General features: G+C 37.7%; 5 protein-coding genes across 7 annotated transcripts; 3 read left to right on the top strand and 2 right to left on the bottom strand.

Moving 5' to 3' along the window:
* Nucleotides 1–369: 369 nt before the first annotated feature.
* Nucleotides 370–1,174, top strand: LOC109127685 (uncharacterized). Its single transcript, XM_019232932.2, has one exon. The coding sequence runs from the start codon at nt 737–739 to the stop codon at nt 959–961; it is 225 nt and encodes a 74-aa protein (XP_019088477.1). The 5' UTR covers nt 370–736; the 3' UTR covers nt 962–1,174.
* Nucleotides 1,175–3,453: 2,279 nt separating this feature from the next.
* LOC104726339 (transcription factor IBH1-like 1) lies at nt 3,454–4,609 on the top strand. Of its 2 annotated transcripts, none has more exons than XM_010445181.3 (2): nt 3,454–3,610; nt 3,828–4,609. In XM_010445181.3, coding segments are annotated over exons 1-2 (498 nt in total). In that variant the 5' UTR covers nt 3,454–3,608; the 3' UTR covers nt 4,324–4,609. The 2 variants fall into 2 exon arrangements, with proteins under 2 accessions (XP_010443483.1, XP_010443484.1); XM_010445182.3 differs by having other exon boundaries at nt 3,473–3,599.
* A 7,009-nt stretch (nt 4,610–11,618) lies between these two features.
* On the top strand, nt 11,619–13,970 carry LOC104726338 (uncharacterized). Of its 2 annotated transcripts, XM_019232921.2 has the most exons (8): nt 11,619–11,887; nt 11,985–12,062; nt 12,436–12,504; nt 12,594–12,954; nt 13,041–13,211; nt 13,296–13,345; nt 13,421–13,469; nt 13,575–13,970. In XM_019232921.2, the coding sequence occupies exons 1-8, from the start codon at nt 11,678–11,680 to the stop codon at nt 13,808–13,810; spliced, it is 1,224 nt and encodes a 407-aa protein (XP_019088466.2). In that variant the 5' UTR covers nt 11,619–11,677; the 3' UTR covers nt 13,811–13,970. The 2 variants fall into 2 exon arrangements, with proteins under 2 accessions (XP_019088466.2, XP_087327744.1); XM_087471618.1 differs by lacking the exon at nt 13,421–13,469 and having other exon boundaries at nt 11,636–11,887; nt 13,575–13,713.
* LOC109127683 (uncharacterized) lies at nt 13,792–14,259 on the bottom strand. The gene has a single exon (XM_019232929.2). It carries the CDS (start codon nt 14,196–14,198, stop codon nt 13,962–13,964), a length of 237 nt encoding a protein of 78 aa, XP_019088474.1. The 5' UTR covers nt 14,199–14,259; the 3' UTR covers nt 13,792–13,961.
* A 1,163-nt stretch (nt 14,260–15,422) lies between these two features.
* On the bottom strand, nt 15,423–16,594 carry LOC104728961 (F-box protein At2g05970-like). Its single transcript, XM_010447868.2, has 2 exons — nt 16,292–16,594; nt 15,423–16,181 (listed from the first exon to the last, which is right to left on the bottom strand). The coding sequence occupies exons 1-2, from the start codon at nt 16,592–16,594 to the stop codon at nt 15,423–15,425; spliced, it is 1,062 nt and encodes a 353-aa protein (XP_010446170.2).
* Nucleotides 16,595–16,839: the final 245 nt, after the last annotated feature.

Below are 16,839 nucleotides of genomic sequence, written 5' to 3'. Positions count from 1 at the left end.
TCTCTAGTATATAGTTTTAAATTTGATTTTTTTCGTTTAGCTATATACCTTTTATTGTTTTCGTTTAGCTAATCTTGCAGATTGTTTCCAAGTTTTTGATAATTAAAAAAAATATATATATATATATTGTTACAAGGGACAAAAACATCAATTCATATGCACATGAATTTGTTTTTAACAAGTATATATAATTTTATATTCAGATATGATCAGCGAATGTCCTTTATACATTAACCTAGCTAAGCAGGCCTAGCTAATCAATAATTGGCTTTCTTTTTGATGTAGTGTTTGTATTTATACGGTTGATCTATTTGTCTGTGAATATACCATATGAGTTCTTTTCCATGATCAGCTTAGTTATAGTTGCTTCAAATGGTTGTAGCAAACATGCTGGACTGATTTACATGTGAACAAAATCGTTCATTTTTTGGTTCACAATTTATATATTTTGGTTCGTTCGCCTATATCTCATACCATTCAGAAGTTTATACTTACTACCGTACGTATAGATCCATAACTAATGTCTCTCACACGTGTACATACGTGGACTGATCCTATATCAAGCGTGGGGGAATCATTCATGTCTTGGTCCAACTTATCTATAAAAAGACATCGTCTCTTGTTCTTGAAATCCACATAGCATCTCTAACTATCATAAATTCTCTATCTCTTTCCTTCTCTAGCTTTTGTTGCGATACCGTACACATACGAAGAAGACCGCTCGTGTGTAAAAAGGATGAGGTGTAGAGCACTTAATATTCGGAGAAGAAAGAGAGTGATGGTTAATGTGAGCTCAAGGAAGCTCATGACCCGTCTTCGGCGAATGGTTGCTCCGGAAACGAGTTTTTCCGGCGAGGTTGTTGACGGTGACACACTTTATCGGCTCACGGCTGATCACATTTTCCTACTTCAAGCAAGAATCCAACTTCTTCGTCGTATTTCCTCTGTATGTGGTCTCTAGATGGAAGCTGCACGTGGCTATATAAAAAGACAAAGCAATGGTATAATCATGGATAAAACGTATGTTTTCTCTATATGTTCTCTTAAGTTAATCATCTTATAAATACGTTGTAATGCCGACGCTATGATTTGAGTGTGTGTTTTATGTGAATTTATGTTTATGATGTATTTAATTGTGAACAGTTTTTTTTACATGCATGCAGCTTTGACCGCATTTAAATAACCCTACAAACATAAATTCACATAAACACACTCAAATCATACGCCTACATCTAAGAGAATACATACGAATAATATCTTAGAAGTATAACGTTAACAAACAAACAAAAAAGTATCTATAAAAAATTATTAATTATGAGATTTAGTGATTATGATTGACTTTACTAAGTACAGGATAATATGTGTATGACATTTTACATATGCGGTCCAATATGTGAAGCTTATGTTATCACTCTCGGAAGTGAAAAATAGAGCAACCGGAGACAAGCGGTATGAGAAAGGGCTACAAATTTGGTTTGATTGAGAAAGATAAAACATTAAAGTCTTGTTTTTAAAAAAAAAAAATCGTCAGCAAAGTCTTGGTTTTAATTTCTGATTCTTCAAACAAAAGAAGCATCTGATGTAAAAACATTATTTTCTCTTTGAAGTCAATTTAACGTAACATTCAATAAAAAAAAAAAAAAAGTAGAGCAACTGATGCAAAGATAAAGTGATCGGAAAAGATATATGGCATTCATCATCACTAATGCAATCGATAAACCAATAAGTAATAAACTAGGGTGAACGTAAATGTTATTTTGTCAAACCGCACGAAAGACTTTACTTTTCTTTTTACTCCACTCTATTTATGATCCAAATTTTTTGGATAACTCTTTTATTCAAGTAAGAGAAGATAGTTATTCTTTTTTAATGTACGACAGATTCAACAAATAATTAATTAAATTGTAGTGCACGAGTGTCGTATCACCGAATTCCTAAACCTGGTTCGAAATCTTCCCCTTCGATATAAAACACTCTACATTATTTATGTTTATTTTGGTACTAGTAAACGTAAGATGTTTTTCTCTTCTTAAATTTTGAAATAATAATACCCAAAAGAAAAGAAAGAAGTCGAAGTCACCAAAATGTTGCTTTTTGGTTTATGTGTTCAAAGTCAAAGGCACATTTAATGATTAACTTTCCTGGCACATGCTCGTAAGCTTCATGACTTATACTGTATATCAAAATTGATTATCTTTAACATCTAGTATTCACTTCCACATTTCAAAATAAAGTTGATTAATAAATAAAAAAAATACACATACATTTATCAGACAAACTATTCAAATTTACTTTTTAAAATATCTCTACTTGAACTTTTTTTTTTTTTTTTTTTTAAATTTGATTTTAAACATTTTTATTGAGAAAGAGTTACACAGAAATGAGAAAGCAGTGGGCTGATGAATGAGAGAAAGAAGTAGGCCTTTTTACGAGCATTACGGGGCCCATACACGTGTCTACGACCACTTGTTTGTTTGTTTACCCCTGCCAAGTGCCAAGGATGCTACATAACATAATTATTCCCAAATCATTCTCGTTTACATGTTACATTTAGACATAATATACTAACACTACATAATGCCCCTAAGTGGGACTTGTAATCATGTTATCGTCGTGTAGTAAATATTAGTAATCATCGTATTGGGTCAATATTTAAATTATACATATTCGTAAATCGTAATGCTTGACCGTGTGGATAAACAGAAAATATTCAATATAATACACACACCAAATGAAAAAAAAATGATCTAAAGCGTTAGAGTCAATTTATTAATATTAATATAAATAAACTTTCATCGAAGCTATGTGGGAAAAAACTGATACGCACTTTCAATTGAATCTTATTTTTTCCCGGATCGGAGGAAAGGTCGACCATTGCATGAAAGTCTTTGAGTGTTCACTACATCTTCAGAGCACATGCTATTTTTTCTATGCTCATCCGTAAAAACATGGTTTAAGTCGTGGTAAAAGTCGTAAATCATTGAATCTAAAGTTATAGTGATCACATAGTACTCTTATCAGAATATTTCCGTGAAGTCATCAACGTTAACGTACGTACGTTAAAAAAAAAAAAAAAAAAAAAAAAAAAAAAAAAAAAAAACGTTAACGTACGTTTATTGTTTTTTTTTTTCTTTCTCATATAATTCTACCAGTTGCTCTACTTTCATAAGTTGTTGATATTTGTCAAATCATACAACTATGAAAGTCCATATAATAGAACCAAATGTTGGATCAACCTACCGTTTTATGGGTTTGTGAATAGAGTATAAGATATGGAAAACGGTTTAACTCTATAAGTAGACCAAAATAATTGAAGCTTAGATGATGATGATGAGTATAAATGGTATTTAGGGTTGGAGAGAAAGTGGGGTATGTTGAGCCATGTGCGTCCATGTGCTCTGTCCTTCTCTTCTAGCCCCACTCTTAAAATTTCACTTCATTTCCTTTGATCCAATAAATGCCTCCACACTCTCTCATTTCTTCTATTAATTCTCTCTTCTTCAGTCTAATCTCTCTCCCTCTCTCACTCTCTCTCTCGTTTCTTTTTAGGGTTTAAAGTTTCAGACACAATCGAGCTACGTGGATATCTAAAAATAGAAGTAAGCGTCATGTAAGTATATTTATTGATTTCATTGACGTCTCTTGTTTGTGTGTCACGTTCATTTATATAATCAGAAGTGTGTCAAAGGAGATGTTCCGACGAAGTGTCCAATTATATATATATATATATATATATATATATATATCCGTTAAATGAGTACAGAATCGAACGTTTATTTTCAGATCATGTAATTTCCTTATAATTTCATTGGTGTTTATTTTATCAGGATGAGCAGTTATAACATGGTTAAGCAAGAATTTATCAAGAAATGGATAACTACTCTCCACATATTAGATTGTTCTGTTGAACATCCCTTGAACGTAACCGAGAGGAAAAATGCGATAAAACTGTCATCGGATATAGCCATGGCAGCCGCTAGAAGCAGCTCTACTGTATGGAGCCGCGCTCTCATCTCTAGGAGCGGAAACAAGACGGCCAACAAACCTATGGCTCGTCGAGTACTGAAAAAAGCTCGAAATCGGATGAAGAACCGTTGTCTCACTCTTAGACGAAATGGAAATTTCACAGCGAAAAGTGGAGTGAGAAGACGTACGGAGTTGCTTAAGCGTCTTGTACCTGGAGGCGAGTTAATAGAAAACAAAGATTATTTGATAAGAGAGACACTTGATTACATCGTCTATCTCCGAGCGCAAGTGGACGTTATGCGAACCGTCGCAGCAGTAGATTCAGTAACCGGAAACTTAACGAACGATAACAACTAAATGTGCATGCATTTCCGCACTCTTGTGCATATGAAGTAGCTAATGACTTAGATGAAGGTCCACATGTATGTACAATTAATATAAAATTAAGCTATGGGTTAATTTCATTAGAAGACTAATGGGATATGATCTCATATTAATGAGATATTATCCCATATCATCTATTCAATGTAAATTGATTGTAATTATATGATTGTACCTGTTTAGGAAACTACATATTCTCTCATCTCCATATAAACATGTAAATGTGTTTCGTGAATGAAATAAGAAAATATTCTTCTTTTTATCGACTTGTTCATGGTATCAGAGCTTTGAATATTTTTTTTTCTCTCTAATGGCCACTCCGACGAACTCGAACTCCCTTGACACGACGATGACAACACCGAACCCCACCCCGAACCCGATGGAGACACGCCGTACGATCTCTCCTTATGACCTTACCGCCGCTGATAATCCCGGCGCCGTGATTTCTCATCCCTTACTCAACGGATCCAACTATGATGAATGGTCTTGCGGAATGAAAACAACCCTCTGTTTCCGCAAGAAGTTTGGTTTTCTTGATGGGTCTATCACTCGTCCAGCTGAAGGCTCTCCAGATCTCGAAGATTGGTGGACTATTCAAGCATTGCTTGTCTCCTGGATCAAGATGTCCATCGATACGTCTCTCCGCTCCAGTATCTCACATCGTGATGTTGCTAAGGATCTTTGGGACACCTTGAAGAAACGCTTTTCGGTGACCAATGGTCCTCGTATTCAACAACTTAAGGCCGAGTTGGCGTGTTGCAAGCAACATGGTCTTGCCATTGAAGCTTACTTTGGTAAGCTTAACCAAATTTGGGACAACATGGCTCATTATCGTCCATTGCGTGTTTGCAAATGCGGTAAATGCGAGTGTAATTTAGGTTCTCTACAAGAACAAGATCATGAAGGTGAACATGTACATGATTTCCTTTTTGGTCTTGACGACACTTACCATACTGTGCGGTCTACGTTAGTGTCTCGTACTCCACTTCAACCTTTGGAGGAGATCTACAATGTGGTTCGCCAAGAAGAGGACCTTAAGACTACGTTACATCTCAATGACGACACGTCTGCTGTTACGGCTCATGCTATTCAAGTCAAGCCTCATGTGACCCACCATCGAACCGATCCCACACCAATTTCTGATAGCCCTTCTCTTTGCAAGCACTGCCAACGCCCTGGTCATGCTTCTGATAGTTTCTTTGCTGTCATTGGGTACCCTGAATGGTGGGGAGAACGTCCACGCAGTCGAACCGCATCTGTTCGTGGTAGAGGTGCTGCAACGTCTGGTCGGGGCCGATCAGTGAGTTATGCTAATGTTGTTCTTGTTCCACCTATGCCCACTTCAGAGCAAGTGAACTACACAATCACCAATGCGGATCGCGATGGTGTCAGTGGCCTCAATGACAACCAATGGCGTATGCTGAAGAATCTCTTGAATCGAGGAGCTAGCACGAGTACTGAGAAACTCTCCGATAAGTCCTCTGTTTCATCTTGGATTTTAGATTCGGGTGCTTCTCACCACTTGACTGGTACCTTCGAGCATTTTTCAAGTGTTCTAGATATGCCTCCTGTTATAATAATTTTAGCTGATGGTCGTGAAAGAATTTCAACCAAACAAGGCACCGTGAATTTGGGTTCTCATCTGCTTCTGAAATCAGTGTATTTTGTTGAAGAGCTAACAACCGACTTAATTGTCGTAGGACAGTTAATGGATGAAAACCGTTGTGTGGTACAAATGGCTGATCAGTTTCTTGTTATCCAGGACCGAGTTTCAAGGACGGTGATTGGGGCTGGTAAACGTGAATTGGGAACCTTCACTTTTCACAGCACGAAGTTCGCTGGTGAGGTGAGAACTCGTGATGATGCCTTGTACGATTTATGGCACCATCGTTTGGGTCATCTGGCTACGCAAGTTATTGGTTCGCTTAAGCATGTGTCCATTTTTGTTTCTTCTACACTTATGAATAAGGCGTGTGCTGTTTGTCACCACGCTAAACAAACTCGTTCTCCTTTTCCGACAAGTATCAATAAAACAACAAGAGCTTTTGAGTTAATACATTCTGATTTATGGGGGCCTTATAGAACAGCTTCACATTGTGGGGCACATTATTTTTTAACACTCGTCGATGATTATTCTCGAAGTGTTTGGGTTTATCTTCTCAACGACAAAACTGAAGCACCACTTTGTTTACAAATTTTTTTCTCTATGGTGAAAACACAGTTTCAAACAACGGTTCAAAGCTTTCGCAGCGATAACGGCAGCGAGTTCATCAGTTTAACCAAATACTTTCGTCAAGAGGGTATTCATCATGAGACTTCATGTGTCGGCACTTCACAACAGAATGAGAGAGCTGAACGCAAGCACTGTCATATCCTCAACATTGCATGCGCATTGCGTTTTCAAGGCCGTTTACCAATTATCTTTTGGGGTGAATGCATCCTCACTAGTTGTTACTTGATTAACCGTACTCCTTCTTCTGTTCTTCAGGGTTTAACGTCATATGAGAAATTATACCAGAAGCCACCATCCTATAATCACTTACGTGTTTTTGGCAGCTTTTGCTACGCTCATAACTAAGCTCACCGTGGCGATAAATTTGCTTCTCGCAGTCGACGTTGTATTTTCATTGGTTACCCTTATGGCAAAAAGGGTTGGCGTCTATATGACTTGGAGAAAGAGGAAATTTTCATCTCCCGCGATGTTGTTTTCTATGAGGACCAATTTCCTTTCGCTCAACCTTGCTCCGGTTCTGTCAACGATGACAACAATGCTTTGTGGAATTCAATGGGCCTTGGTTCCCTTCCAGACCCAGAACTTCAGCCCAATAATTCATTTCCTCAAGGTCCACCAATTCCTCAAAGCCCTAAGTCCTTTGCCTCTTGATCTCGACATCTTATCGGTCTCCACTCCGGACGCCGTGAATCCTCCGTCGTCTTCATCCCCTGTCACTACTCCGGTTTCAAATAATTCTCTAGCATCTTCGTCTTCTCCATCGACTACCACATCTCATGAGTCTCCGGCGACGACTTCCTCTGTTTCACAGTCCTCTGCTCCACCGCCGGAGGTTCTTGGTCGTGGTCAACGAGCAAAACTTCCATCAGTGAAAGAATATGTCGTCAACAATGCTCAAAGCAAGTTGTTAACCCGAACTGGTACTCCTCTTTATCCAATCTCCAATTATGTGTCTACTACTCGTTTTACTGAAACACATCGAGCATACCTTGCTGCTATTACGAACAATGTCGAGCCCCGCAGTTTTAAATCCGTCATGGAAGACAAGCGTTGGAGAACTGCTATGGGGTCTGAGGTACATTCCCTTGAAGAGAATGAAACTTGGACACTAGAGGATTTACCTCCTGGTAAGCGTGCGAGGAGTAAATGGGTATATAAAAATCAAATATAATTTCGATGGAACCGTTGAGCGTTACAAAGCTTGTCTAGTCGCACTCGGTAATAAACAGATTGAGGGAGAAGATTATGGTGATACTTTTGCACCCGTCGCCAAAATGGGCACCGTTCGTCTCTTCTTGAAAGTTGTCGCTGGGAACTCTTGGCCTGTTTATCAGATGGACGTTCAGAACGTCTTCCTTCATGGTGATCTCACGGAAGAGGTCTACATGAAACCACCTCCTGGCTTCTTACCAACCGATACCACCAAGGTCTGTCGTTTAAGGAAGTCTATTTATGGTCTCAAGCAAGCCTCTAGATGTTGGTTTGCCAAGTTATCCCAGGCTCTCCGCAACTATGGTTTCACCCAAACACATGCTGATTATTCTCTTTTCACTTTCAATCGTAATGGGATTCAAATTCATTTGCTCATTTATGTAGACGACATGATCCTCACAGGAAACAGTGCTTCTTCTTTGAGTTCGTTCAAGTCCTATCTCTCCTCCTGTTTCAAGATGAAAGATCTGGGCACCTTGAACTACTTCTTAGGCATTGAGGTTTCCCGGAACAACTCTGGTTTTTATCTCAGCCAAATAAAGTATGCTCTGGATATTCCCGCCGAGACAGGTCTTTTAGCTGCTAAACCAGCCATGTTTCCTTTGGACCAGAACCATCAGTTGGCTCTTTCCACCTCCACACTCCTCAAATATCCATCTCCTTACGGTCGTTTGATTGGTAGAATCATTTATTTAGCCACCACACGCCCAGATTTGTCTTATGCAGTTCATACTCTTGCACAATTTATGAAACCCCCCGTCATGATCATTGGGAAGCTGCACTTCGCGTTGTTCGTTATTTGAAGGGTACCGCTGGTCAAGGTATCCTTCTCAGTTCTAAGAATGATTTTCAAGTAAATGGTTGGTGTGATTCTGATTATTCCAGATGTCCGATCACGCGTCGTTCTGTTACCGGCTACATTGTTCAATTAGGCCAATCACCCATTTCATGGAAAACGAAGAAACAGGATACCGTTAGTCAGTCTTCTGCTGAGGCCGAGTACCGTGCCATGTCTCATCTTCGCAATGAACTATTATGGATCAAGAATGTCCTACAGTCTTTAGGCGTCAAACATCCTCAACCGATGCGTATTCATTGTGACAACAAGCCCGCCATTTACATCAGCAATAATCTTGTTTTCCACGAACGTACTAAACACATAGAGAATGACTGTCATGCTGTACGTGATGAGATTCTCAAAGGCACCATGTCCACACATCATGTCTCAACCGCTGAATAGTTAGCCGATATTTTCACCAAGCCTCTCGGAAGCAATGCCTATACGGATTTCAGGTCCAAACTGGGCATTCATAACTTGCATGCACCAGCTTGAGGGGGAGTAATGGGATATGATCTCATATTAATGAGATGTTATCCTATATCATCTATTCAATGTAAATTGATTGTACCTGTTTAGGAAACTACATATTCTCTCATCTCCATATAAACATGTAAATGTGTTTCGTGAATGACATAAGAAAATATTCTTCTTTTTATCGACTTGTTCAAAGACCACTTGAATATTAATAGAATTGTAACATTTTATTGTCAATGCAGTATGTAACTGATGTAAATTTACGCTAAGTAATGTTTTTGTGATACAATTAAGCTTGTCAGAATTGTTTTTACAACTAATATATTGCGCGTACATATGTCTCCAGTATGTACTAATGTTGATTTTAAAGGAAACTCTTTTTTTCCAAGGAAACAAAGTAACAAACTCTCTTTTTTTTTTGTCTAACAAAAGAAAAGTCATATGTTAAAATTACGCAGAAATCTATCATCGTATTAAACCTAGCATATTATTGTTTAACCAACTAGAATTGATTTCTAAAGCGAACATTATATGTAACTTAACTAATCAAGTGGTACTAGTTTAATGGTTTCTGCTTAAAACAAGAGTGTTATCATGTTAGCCTACGATGAAGTCAATTTTTCCAAAGCAAAATTATTTAATCACTCTGAAGTCTCACTGACTAATCGAATTGAATTCAGGTTTAGAATGGGCCGAGTTGATGGGTTAATTTTGGCTATTTACGTTGCTGTTTCCTTTATAAAAAAAACGCAAAAGTGACACAAATAGTGGGCCTAAATGTGAAGCACAAGGATCACTAATGATTTGGGGTTATGATGTTTTTTGGTATTGTAAAAACAAAAACCGGTCAAGGTTGGCACAAGTGTACTCGAGTGATTTCTTCTGATCGGCTACTTAGATTCATTGACTCCAAAAAAATATGCTATGAATGAAGTTGACGACATTTCTTGCTATGCTTAACTTAGCACTAATCTTTTAACCTGTCATAGCCTTTTTTAAACTAATTTATAAGCTATGTTCTCTTTCTGTCGGTACAAAATCTCTTGGCAGTTGGCATTTATTTAAAGTGAGAGTAACATGGTCAAATGATAACATCTTTAATGAGCCATCATCTCTGATTTCATAAACACACGATTTTGAGATTGAAATTAAAAAGACACTTAAAGCCATGAAAGAAATGATTCTTAATTAAGAAAGTATGTAGTTAATAAGTGATTACTTAGTTAAAATATCTTTGATGAAAAAGGAGAGTTATTTTAACCATATGGACTAATTAAAACTTGTCCTCTTCCTTTTCCGGGAAAGCTAAGAGCCAAAGAACCATCAAGGCATGCGTGTGCATGATTATGCCCCTTATCTATATATACAATGTCGTTCTTTTGATTGATTACTAAATTTGCACCTTTTTATGATATTTTCCAATACAATATCACATGTAGTATATATGAAATCTATTCCTCTACAATCAGATAACTGTAGATTATAGGGCATTTTGACCAAAACATCTTAATTTAGTTGAAGGGAAGAAATCATTTTCGTACATCAAATAAAAGATTCGAATTTTGTGATAAAAATCCAGCTATAAATCACTTACGAATGAGTAAAAGGTGTCAAAGAGGCCCAGATATTTATATTTAAATATATGTGTGCTTAGCTTGAACCTATGGTTTTGATTTAAAGATGGATGAAAAAGAGATGAGAGGGTCCAATCCATTGTTGTCAATAATTTTGCTGCTATAATGGTTAACAAGTTAGGATCTAATTATGGCTATATATATGCATTTCCTCAATCAATTAGTTATTAATTTATTATACATAGTTAGCTTAAATTCACATCACATCTAATCGTTTAATCTTTTTCAACCAACAACACATAACATAGATTCAACTAAGCAATTGTATATATCATATCTCTATATTAGACTCTCAACATTATTGATATTTTTTAAGAGATCTGAACCAAAACACACAGTGTACCAAAGTTATCCATAGTTTGTTTGCTTAACTACTAATTTTTTCTTTACAAAACAAATTACTATATTTTCAACATTCGGAAACCACAACTAAAAAATCCGACGTTGGGTTTCATGCATCGACGCGAAATAATGGAATCCATTTTAGTTTTATTACTAAATCACTAAAATATTAGTTGAATAAACTTGCAACTCTGCAGAATTTTGCAATCGATAATTTAATAATACAATATGCAATTAATACAATGAGTACCACTATAACCAATCAAACTCAAAAGTATTACTAATGATAAATCGACATTATTACAGATACCTAATTACCATTTTGACAGAAAGTTGAGTTGAGACTAACCCCTCCATATATCCTTTTAGATATACAAATAAATTGTGTAACGATAATCACTTTGATCATGGCCCAAATCATTCCCACCCATGGAAATGATGCTCTCCATCGAACCTTTTTAAAAAATAATTCTAAGGTAGAACCCACACCAAAAATTATAATTAATCGCTTTCTTTTTCATACCATTACATAAATATTTGATCAATCAACAAATTCTCAACGTCAAAATCTTTGAATCCAGAAAAAAAAAAACAATGGAACTGTCATTAGCATTGACGACAACAGAGCATAATCTATCGCCTTCAGAGGCACATCCAAACACTATGGACTTTCTGTCTCGCGAATGGTGTAATTTCGCTGTTCAATCGCTTCAGCCCGACCATATCCTCTACGATCGTTCCATTGTTCCCGTCGAGACATCGATCGCCAAGTTTCAAGGCGACTCGAGTCCTCTTTCTTGCGCTGTAAGTTACAGATATTGTTTTATTTTTTTATTTTTATAGTGAATTCCTCTTCAATTAGTTTTGGTTAGGGTTTAATTTATAAAGATTTTGAAAGTAGATGATGGATAAGAGTATGAAGATGGACGATCCAGATTTTAAGCCCTCGTTGCCTTCCTGGAAAACTAGTAATGTGAAGGTAAACCATATTATGTTATCTTTTACAAAGATCACAGTAACAGTTACAAACATATCTGTAAAAATAATATCTTTTACATGTATAGTTTGGGGGTTCTCATTGATCTTTATATAGACTTAATATTGTTTAAACATTGACAGTTCATTTCATTTTATTTTTCATTTGTAAAGTGATTTTTAGGTTTATTTGATGCACATACGAAATGATGAAGTAATGAATATTTGATATATGATCTGAATGGTTATACTGCTATTTATTGGAATTATAGATATACGAAAGAAAAAAAATGGTACATAATAGAATGACTTACATAAATTTTAAGAGACTAATAATAATAATATTGATCATATGTTTTGTTGAATAATGTGAGCAGTCATGGATATGGATGCAACAAGCAATGCACCCGGAATTGAGCTACGAAGGCTTTTTCCGCAAGAAACTTGTAAAAACTCTTTTAGCCTTTTGGTTTGGTTTTGATCTTCAAATCAACAATATTGATTTTCTAAATAAATACAATTATGGGATTTGTAGAAACTTCCATGGAAGATTACGCCGTCGATAAAGAAATGGTGGAAAGAGATAAAAGCGAAACGAAAGGAAGAAGTGAGGCTACAGAGAGCTGAAGTCCACGCTGCCGTGTCCTTGGCTGGTCTAGCCGCAGCTCTTGCCGCTGTAGCTTCCGAGAACGCTGGAAAAGATGGTGGTGGAAACGTTCGACCGAGCACGAGAGAGACTGCTGTGGCATCTGCGGCGGCTGTAGTGGCAGCGCAGTGTGCGCAGATGGCGGAGACAATGGGAGCAAACAGAGATCAACTCAGCATAATGATTGGTTCCGCCATGACCGGAACAAGTGTTAGTGAGATACTCACTCTCACTGCCTCAGCTACAACTTGTAAGAAGAAGATAAAGATTTTGGTTATTTTTGTTCTTTTACAAGGAATTCTCTGTTTCTGAGACATTGGTGTTTGGTAAAATAAGCATTGGGAGGTGCTGCGACGCTGAAAGCAAGAAGAGGTTGCAAGATAAATAGATTGAACGGCTCTGCGCCTGTGTTGCCTATTGAAGACTCTTCTTACTTGCCTCCTGAGTTCGACAAGAACACATCCATACTTGCTAAAGGAACCGATCTCTTCGTTGAAACACCAGATGGTATTTAAAATTAAAATCCTCTGTTTCTCTTGTTTAACTCCTCTGTTTCGTGGAGAAACTAAAGTGATCTTTGGGTTGAAACAGGGGATTTCAAGGCTAGGACAGTGTCTATGGTCTTAAACAAAGACGGACAGGTCTAAACGTGGCTCTAATTACTCTTTAACTAATTACGTCTACTAATTGATGATTTTGGTGTTTGTTATCCACAGGTGATTCTTAAAATGAAGAAGCATAACCTACTCAGGACTAAGAAACTAAGTATGCAGCTAGCTTCTCAATATATTGTTGTTTTAGCTTTACTTAACCTTCAAGCTATGATTTTAAAACATTTAATTAGTGTCTTTGTTTTTGTTGTGTGTTAAGGTATTGTGACGAATGTTCATGTGGAACTTTACAAGGATTCGGATAGCGAAGACAACAACATAGAGGACACTTGTTATCTCATTGTCCTGAGGACGAACCGAGGAGCTATCAAGCTAGACATGGCGGATGATTACAGTCGTTACAAGACATGGGTCACAACGATCCAACACATGCTCACTCTCTCTTCTTCCTCTTTACGTACAAATTACGATCTCACTTTCTACAACAAAAACTGAAAATTTCATCTGTTCTTGTTCATCCTTTTCATTATGTAATTTTTACTTTTCTTGCCATATTTTTATTTATGATCTCCTCATCTGTTTCTTACGTATCTCTCTCGTTTGATCTAATAATGTAATGCATAACAACTTGAGAACTTACGTTCTTTTAGACCCCACATACATCAGCTATCTTTCTAAGTAAAGTAACCTGAGACTTGAGAAGCATGACATGTTCGATTGACTTGCGAAACAAGGCTTCCTCGTCCTCGATCTCTTCACAGCCTGGTACAATCTTTCGAAGGATCCGGAGGTTTCTTTGCGTGTAAGTTTCGCGAAACTTGGATTTCTCTTTTCGTCCCTTGCGACCACGGTGCTTGAGCTTCTGGCACTTCAGCATCTTCATCAATTGTTACACTCCGGGATTAGATACAAAGCCACACACATATATATAGAGAAACATTAAGGATGGAACCAATATGGAAGAAAACAAGTTGTCTGTAAAATGTTTTTGACAGAGAAAAGGAGACAAGGAACCCATATCAAGGCCATAACCACTGAACCTGTCTCTGCCATGCATCCTTGCAATGTCTAATGTTCAATGTATCTGTTTTTGTGGTCCTCGTTTCTTATACGTACGTCTTGCATACTATATGCCATTATTGTTGTTTAAATTTCAGAATTGGTTCGCTTGGTTTGTGTTCAACCAATACATGTATACGAGTCAAATGGATAAATAAATTGGGCCGAGGGGTTATAAGAATGCAACTTCACGTTGACCCAATTAAGCCCGTTTTCTTTTAACAATTGAAAGCAAGTACAGTAGGTCAAAAACGTTTCTCCAAAATTCTTAAGAAACTTGAAGCCTACGTCAGATAAGAGGGTTCGCATAGGAAGAACTTGAAATCTTCTGTCGCTCCCGAACAGATCAAAACACGATTCTTCTCGTAAAATAAGGGCTTTTAGTATCCAAAGTCACCAACAAAACAATCATGCTCCCCCGTGAACATCATTGAAGCCGCTCAGTTTCACCACAAACCTAAACGATTGAGAACAAATCTTTCACCATTCTCTGGCTTAACGATTCCATCGTTTTCACCCGATATGTCACCTGAATGACATCATCCAAACCGGGTAACTTGAGCTGCGAATAGGATTTTTGGGGGCTCTCACCATCAGATTCATCATTCATGAGCCAGAACAATATGGGAAGACGAAGCCGTGAGGGCAAGGAGGAGGTTGTCCCTGCAGAGAGGACACGTTGAGTTTGTGAGGAGCCACGTATCGATGCGCTTCACGTGGGATGCATGGTTGCATTTTGGTAAGAGCCGGAGCTTTGAACTCGCTAAGACAAACGGCGCAATCAAAAGGTTTCGTTTCTAAGACCAATCATGGTCATGTAATGAAACAAGGGCACATTTATCTATCGCTTTCTTCAATCTTGCCTTTTGGCTAAAAAGGCTATGCTTTGTAAGCTCTTATCTAATTGATTGAATGAATGAAGTGATGATATCTTTGCACAAAAAAAATATAAGTAACAAAGAAATGTTACAGATAGATTAGCAACTCCAAAGCAAATATATATATATAACAGAAAAAAAAAAAAGAGGAAAAAAACTCTGGATCAACGTCAGACATTTGGGATGAACCATCGAGCATCAAAGAACTTGCTAGTGTAAGACAAAAATGGCTCCACCTTGCGCGTAGCGAGATTGAAAATAAATATGTGATGGGTGCCAAAACTAGGACCACTAAAATAGATAGAGTCAGGCTTGATCCCTTGAATATCTTTGGCGGGGACAGTGATTCCAAGGTCGAAGATCAAAGCCTGGTCTCCCAAAGAAGCCATATGATCCCATGTTTCGGTGGCATGGTTCATCTTGTAGACGTAGAAGCTGTTGATGTCGCAGCATCTGACCATAAGAACCTCTCCGGATGTAGTAACAGCAATCCTTGTGGCAGATATATAGGAATGGGAGGACAAGCAACTAGGAGGAATGCAGGCATATGGACGAGAAGTGACAGGGAGAGGAGAGTCTCCAGAGAAATCGTAGATCTCAATGAAGCACATCAGAGTATAGATGTAGAGCAAGTGGCCTTTGTATACAAGGTCGATTACCCCAGTACTGAGATAAGGAAACATATTCCAAAAGTCGTCGTCTCCTTTCTTGGAGAAGATAGGACAAGGCATACGCGACCAAAACACAAAGTAATCTTTGCTTCTCTCGTCTACCCATAACACTGCTTTTTCCGTGTAGCCCATCAAATCAGATAGTGATTTTTTCAACAAACGATCCAGATCAACTTGAGAGGAGGAGTCGTCGCTTTTGAGGGATTCCAGAGGAGGTAGATTGATCCTCTCGCGGGTTAAAGGATTTAGAATGTAGAGCTTTGTTTGATGATGGACAAACATCATGAAGTGGCAATACACCGACTCTGCGTAAACTCCACACCAAGATTTCGACTTCTGTAAACCAAACTTTTATCCAAAGGGTTTACCATACGACAAGAATTCCTGTAAGATCTCTCGTAAGGGAAGAGTATCAGCCACGGGATTCGATTATGTTTTCGAGCACTTTCTCTTGAAGCAGAACGCCATGCCGAGCAAACAGACTTAGCTCGATCGAAATCGCTTGGGTTCAAACGCTCCAACACCATCTGAAGCAAATCCTGACAAAGATTCGACCAGTTTCCAGCTTTTTCCTCTACTTTTTGTCGCTTAGGGTTAGGGTACGTCGTGCATTTTTGACTTCTTCCTTGCTGAAATTGGCTTCGGACCCGGTGATGGCTTTCCAATTCCATTAATTGGTGCTTTCGATCCGCATTCCGGTGGAGGTCGCGAAGAGATTCTCTATTTATTAATAAATCAAAAGCTGCCTTCCAATAACAGCTTAAATAGAAAAAGGGCAAATCCATATTTTCCTCAGAAACAGCGGTTTCTCAATAACCGAACCGAACTAAAATCGAAACAACCAAAACCAAACCAAATAAACCAATTTTTTTTTATCAATTATAAATATATTGAATAATAGTTTTAGCCAATATCT

Source organism: Camelina sativa, chromosome 11, assembly GCF_030686135.1.
Source record: "Camelina sativa cultivar CO46 ecotype springtype chromosome 11, ASM3068613v1".
In the NCBI taxonomy this organism is placed as follows: Eukaryota; Viridiplantae; Streptophyta; class Magnoliopsida; order Brassicales; family Brassicaceae; genus Camelina; species Camelina sativa.
The sequence above is the reverse complement of the archived record's forward strand: the minus strand, read 5'-3'. Positions and strand labels throughout refer to the sequence as shown.

Bases quoted from the DNA above. Each gene is read 5' to 3' on its own strand.
- LOC104728961 (XM_010447868.2), bottom strand. From the start codon at position 16,594: ATGGAATTGGAAAGCCATCACCGGGTCCGAAGCCAATTTCAGCAAGGA. The intron at 16,182-16,291 runs GTAAACCCTTTG...CATCAAACAAAG, and splicing joins ACAGGAATTCTTGTCGTATG to CTCTACATTCTAAATCCTTT.
- LOC104726338 (XM_019232921.2), top strand. From the start codon at position 11,678: ATGGAACTGTCATTAGCATTGACGACAACAGAGCATAATCTATCGCCT. The intron at 11,888-11,984 runs GTAAGTTACAGA...TTTTGAAAGTAG, and splicing joins CGAGTCCTCTTTCTTGCGCT to ATGATGGATAAGAGTATGAA. The intron at 13,470-13,574 runs GTATGCAGCTAG...TTGTGTGTTAAG, and splicing joins ACTCAGGACTAAGAAACTAA to GTATTGTGACGAATGTTCAT.
- LOC109127683 (XM_019232929.2), bottom strand. From the start codon at position 14,198: ATGAAGATGCTGAAGTGCCAGAAGCTCAAGCACCGTGGTCGCAAGGGA.
- LOC109127685 (XM_019232932.2), top strand. From the start codon at position 737: ATGAGGTGTAGAGCACTTAATATTCGGAGAAGAAAGAGAGTGATGGTT.